The sequence below is a fragment of the Lactuca saligna genome, chromosome 8 (genome assembly GCF_052625555.1).
Source record: "Lactuca saligna cultivar CGN05327 chromosome 8, ASM5262555v1, whole genome shotgun sequence".
Classification (NCBI taxonomy): domain Eukaryota; kingdom Viridiplantae; phylum Streptophyta; class Magnoliopsida; order Asterales; family Asteraceae; genus Lactuca; species Lactuca saligna.
Genome location: NC_136424.1, coordinates 70,598,880 through 70,604,739, shown reverse-complemented (window position 1 = coordinate 70,604,739; position 5,860 = coordinate 70,598,880). Strand labels below are relative to the sequence as shown.

The following is a 5,860-nucleotide window of genomic DNA, read 5'->3' as shown; positions in this document are numbered from 1 at the left end:
AGCACATAATTGATATGGAAAATATGGTTGCACTTGTTTTGAAACAGAAATCTCGAATCAAATGGGTGGTTGACGGGGACGAGAGCTCAAGATTCTTTCACGGATATGTCAATACCAAGCACCGAAAGAACCAGATTAAGGGTCTCATGATAGATGGAAATTGGAACACATATGCTAAGGCGATTAAAAAAGAGGCATTGGAGTTTTTTTGAAAATAATTTAAAGAACGATAGCCTTCACATCCTAAGATCATCAACAATAAATTCAAAAGCTTATCCCTAGATGACAGCTCAAATTTGGAGATTGCCTTTTCACGTACGAATATTAAATTGGCAGTTTAGGCATGTGGTAACGAGAAGGCACCGGGGCCGGATGGCTTTACATTTAAATTCCTTAATGAATATTGGGACATGGTTGAGGATAATATATTTTCTCTTGTAAAGCATTTTTAAAAACACGACAGTTTTGCTAGAGGATGCAACTCGTCATTCATTACTCTTGCCCCGAAAATCAAAGATCCACTCAAGTTGAGCGATTTCAGGCCGATTAGCTTGATTGGTTGTATTTATAAGATCATTTCCAAGCTCCTAGCCACAAGATTAAAGGCAGTTGGTGGAAAAATATTGACGAAGTACAATCTGCATATGTTGATGGGAGAAACATTCTAGACGGCCCGCTAGTCATGAATGAAATATGTTCGTGGGCGAAAAAGATGAAGAAAAAGGTGTTGTTATTCAAAGTCGAATTTGATAAGCCATTTGACTCCGTTAATTGGGAGTATCTTGATTCGATCCTTTGGCATATGGGATACGATATAAAATGGAGAAGATGGATTTATGGATGTCTTGCAAAGACATCCTCGAAGACATCAGTCATGGTCAACGGCTCACCAACAGATGAAGACTGCATGTGAGAAAGGTGTGTTCAAAAGGTGTTAGGAAAGGGGATCCACTACCCCCTTACTCCATGTGAATACTCCATGTGAGAAAGGCGTGTTCAAAGGTCTCAAGATCCCAAGGGTTGACTTCAACATATCTCACCTCGTCTATGCTGATGATGCGCTCTTCATGGGTGAATGGTCAAAAGAAAACATTAGAAACCTATCACATATACTTCGATGCTTTCATATCTCTTCCGGCCACAAAGTTATTTTTCATAAGTCGAAGGTATTTAGAGTTGGTGCCACAATGCATGAAACTTCATCGTGGGCTACTCCGTTAGGTTGTGAATCGGCCTTGTTACCATTTACTTACCTCGGGGTACCGGTGGGCGCTAATATGAATCGACAAAAGAATTGGACACCGGTTATTGAGAGATTCCGTTCCAAACATATTATTTCTCGCTCTTTGTTGCTCTAGCTGGTGTACTAAAGTCACTCGAGAATATTCGGAGACAATTTCTATGTGGAGGTGGTGAAAACAGAAAAAAGATCAATTGGGTCTCATGGGAAAGAGTAATTGCTTCCAAAGAGAGTGGTGGGCTTGGGGTCGATTCATTACGTGCTTCAAACTTATCTCTCATAGTCAAATGGTGGGGGAGACTCAGACTTGATTCTACAGCCCTCTGGAGCCAAGAAATTACCGGTATTCACAACTTACAATTTAAACCTGCTGAGTACTTGTCCAAAAAGTCTATCACAGAGGTCTGGAGTAATATTGCTTCTGCAAAACGAGATCTGGAGCAGTTAGATATTTCAACATGTGAGATTATCAAAAAACAAACAAATGCAGGTGATAAAACATTATTTTGGCTAGATACTTGGTTAACTGCTATGCCCTTGAAAAATGTTTATCCTAATTTAGACCACTTGGAACGTTTCAAGAAATGCACCATAAGGGACAGATTGAAAATGAGATGGACCGGACTGGGATCAGCGACCCTTATAAATTCGTCTTCACTAATCAATGATGTGGCATCCCTTAAAACTCTCATTGGTGCTTTCAATCGCACAATCCGACTATACGCCTGGACTTGTCCACTTTCATCAGATGGTTACTACACCGTGGATTTGTTCTGGGAAAGAATTAACGGACCCACGACACCATACTGGGGGGTTAAAATCAGTTGGAGCAAGGATGTACCCATAAAGGGTAACTGTTTTGTTTGGAGAGCCAACTTCAATCGTATTTCGACTGCATCAGCTCTTATTAAACAAGGGGTACGGATTAACTCTGCTCAATGTGGGCATTGTAGAAGCGGTGAGGAAGATATCGGGCATCTATTTACATGATGCATTTTTGCAACATCAGTGTGGGAGTGAATCTTCACATGGTGTCGTATTACAATGCCACAGTGGAACGAGGTCAGAGATATTCTTAATTTTGCGGCTAAGTGGGGACATTGTCCCAAACAGAGACAAATATTCACAGGTATCTGTCATAGTACTCTGTGGTGGAATTGGAAGGCAAGAAATGACAAGTTGTTTAATAACGGTTTAATCTCTCCTTCAAAGGTGGCAGATAATATCAAGACGATGGTTTTCACATGGATTAAACATAGGAGAGACAAAAATAGTTTTAATTGGATAGATTGGTGTGTTTGCCCATTTCTTTGTGTGTAATTCTATAAAATTGTACTCTTGCCTCCCCATCTAGTTTACTAGTTACTTGCTACGCGTGGGTCTATGTTATTTTAATACAATTACTTGTCGGTTCCAAAAAAATCGATGAAGGTAACATTTTAAAATGTTTAATTAATGAAACTAATTCTCTGTGGTTATCTACAATGAATGCAGAGGTTGAAGACATCATTGAGATGGAAGAATTATTCTAATCTTAATAGAGTATCAAGGTTATAAGAATTATATCACAAAATAAGCAGGAAAAAACATGATGGAAAAACAAATTGTACCGCATGTGGAGAATGTATTTTTTTTTCTAAAAATCATGTGGAAGCTGGGTTTGTCCTGTAAATAAACTCAGACGCGGGATACTCGTTGAAATATTATGAGTATGCTTTCGATTAATTCGTTTTCTGTTTTAAAAAAGAAAATAAAATAAAAAGACAAACAAATTGTGCACATCATTAATTGTTGTGCAATGTGATCAAATCAAAATATGAGTCTTGTTTATTATTGTCATATTTTACTTTTTGAATGATGTATTATAATATATTAAATTTTTAAATTTTAATATCTAGTAATATTCTAATTGTAATATCCTTTGAAAATATAATGTTTTGAAACTTACAACGTAAATAGGGGAGGTTTATTGAACATTTTAAAATGATCATATGATAAAATAGTTAAGTTTATAAAAAGCTTCTAATAATTCGTTAAAGTTATTAAAAATTTAATATAACAAAAATAATAATTCATAGTATGTATTTGAAGGATCCCCTCTCTCTCTCTATATATATATATATATTCAAAGAGATATTTCTTAGCTTTTTACCCTTCAATTTTTACTTTTTCTTTTTTTGTTTGGTGTTGGTGTCGGTGTTGTGTTTCTTCCTCTTCAACTCAACTTCCTGATCTCTCTCTCGACATCAGCCTTCCTAACACTTCCTCTTTGTCCTCTTCGATTCACAGTGATAATATTGATTCATCATCCAAATCAAATACTTTGCAACAACCTACTTACACTGACCTCTCCTTTACAAACCCATCAAGAAATCTTGCAACCAGTTTATTAGCTCAAAGAGATCAAGTGTGACATCCCCAATTTCACGGCCAGAAAAGATCGATTTGTTTATGCTTTGTTTTTATAAAATCATAGTAATCCTTTGATTAAAAGAGTTGCGGAATTTGTTCCCAAAATAAAATATGATAGAATAAAATTTATCAAAGCATTTCTTAAAAAATCTATTTTCATTAAATAACAAAATCTCGGGATGTCATGTTCCGATACAGACCAAAAGCATAAACAATATAAAATAGACCTTACAACAGTTATTTATAACTACTGATCTATAATCCAAAATCTCTCGTCAGGTCCACCAACTTATACTCTTGTGCCATTACCTGTAATGCAAAGAAAACTTAGTAGGTCAGGCTTGGGAGTCTGGTGAGCATATAGGGTTTTCAACCCACAATAATACATTTATTATATTCAATTATCAAACAATCAACCCAAATACCCATCCCCATATCTCCTTTATTTTCTCAAGGGTTTATCCTAAGAATCCACTATCCTTCATTCATTCATTCCTAAGGATTTACCTAAGGAATTGGCACAAAGTCCATTTGCTACCACGGTTTATACAATAGGTACTACGTCACATATTCACCAGGGTTCATACAATTGGCACTACGTCTCATAGTCACCAGGGTTTACACAACAGACACTACGTCGCATAGTCACCAGGGTTTACACAACGGGCACAAAGTCACATCGTCACCAAGGTTTATCAAATAGGCACGAAGTCGTATCGTCACCAAGGCTTACTCAATAGGCATGACGTCACATCGTCACCAACTATTCTATTTACCCAACATTTTTGTAAATATAAATACAAACGCAGTTTAAATCATTTAACACCCGTATAAAAATATCAATTCTAAGTCCATCTCAAATAGACAAATAATATATAACACGTAGCACGTATTTCATAGCTAATACTTTATATTTATGTGTTAGAAGAAAGTAACTATACACTCACACCAAACATATACTTAATACATTCAAACAATACTTGTATTAATATTGTGTTTATGAAAGGGACTGTACACTCACTTGATTAGACGATGCTCGGACAGCCCTACGGCTTGTAAAAGTAGTATTCTTCGGTATATCTGGAAGATCTTCGCAAAAACCGGGCTCCTCGCGGGCAGAGCTTCGGCTCTAGAATTTCACTTCTTGGGATCTTCGGGCTTCGGGACTCGCTTCGGGTCTCGGGATGATACCAGGGCTTCCGGGGTACTTCATTGCACGTAAATCGACGTACAACGGGAGAGAGAGAGAGAGAAGAGAAAATAGCAACCTTAAACGGCTGGCCCTTCAAATCTGTGTATAGGGAAAAATTGGCCCTTGCCACATCGTGGCACCATTTTCCACGTTGTGGGCTTGGTCGTCACTGCATGCGTCAACGTCCACTTGCTTTGTCAAGCTCCAGAATGCGTCAGAAGTCATGCCACGTCGTGGCCATTGTTGCCACGTCGTGGTCTCTGACACAGCTTTGGGGGTCGCGCCTCGAACTTCAGAAATTCATAATTTTCGCATATGAACTCCGTTTTCGATGTTCTTTATATTGACGCGTAGGTGAGATTATGATCTAAAACTCTCGTTTAGACTTCGTTGGCTAATTTTTGACTTTATTTTTAATATATTATAAATATATTACTTATATATTATTTTTAGTAGGCCGGGACAGGAAAACTCCGTTATAAATTCATAACCTCTTCATCCGACGTCCGTTTTCGCCTATCTTTTTATCATTTTGCTAATATTAACGAGATTTTCGTTTCTCGTTTAGATTGTTTTGGCTAAAAACCGCTCGATCTCAAATCGAGTATTCGGGTTGCATACTGCTAAGTTGAAACTTCAGAAAATCATAACTTCCTCATACGAAGTCAGATTTGGACGTTCTTTTTATGCACGCTCACGGTTTAACGTATTCAACGACTTTCGTTTAGATCGCTAAGGCTAAATATTGCTCTAACGTAAATTCACTTTTTACATCGCGCTGTGTTGTGCCGGTTTTGTAGCGAAACTTCGACAGGTCATAACTTCTTCGTTATAACTCGGATTTTGGCGTTCTTTATATGTACGGAATCCTTGTAACAGATACTAAAACTTAGTTAAGATTACTCCTTCTAAATAATCTTCTATCAAAAAGTCATTTTTGATGCTTAACGTCTCTAAATTGACTAGCCCTGATCTACGGGCGTTAAATCAAGACAACCCACATAATCCCTTCCTTC

The 5,860-nt window shown here is 37.4% G+C and overlaps 1 protein-coding gene across 1 annotated transcript; it reads left to right on the top strand.

The window, feature by feature from the left end:
- Positions 1-682: 682 nt before the first annotated feature.
- Positions 683-2,230, top strand: LOC145009746 (uncharacterized). Its single transcript, XM_078968384.1, has 2 exons — positions 683-909; positions 1,423-2,230. Exons 1-2 carry the CDS (start codon positions 683-685, stop codon positions 2,228-2,230), a joined length of 1,035 nt encoding a protein of 344 aa, XP_078824510.1.
- The last annotated feature ends 3,630 nt before the right edge of the window (positions 2,231-5,860 follow it).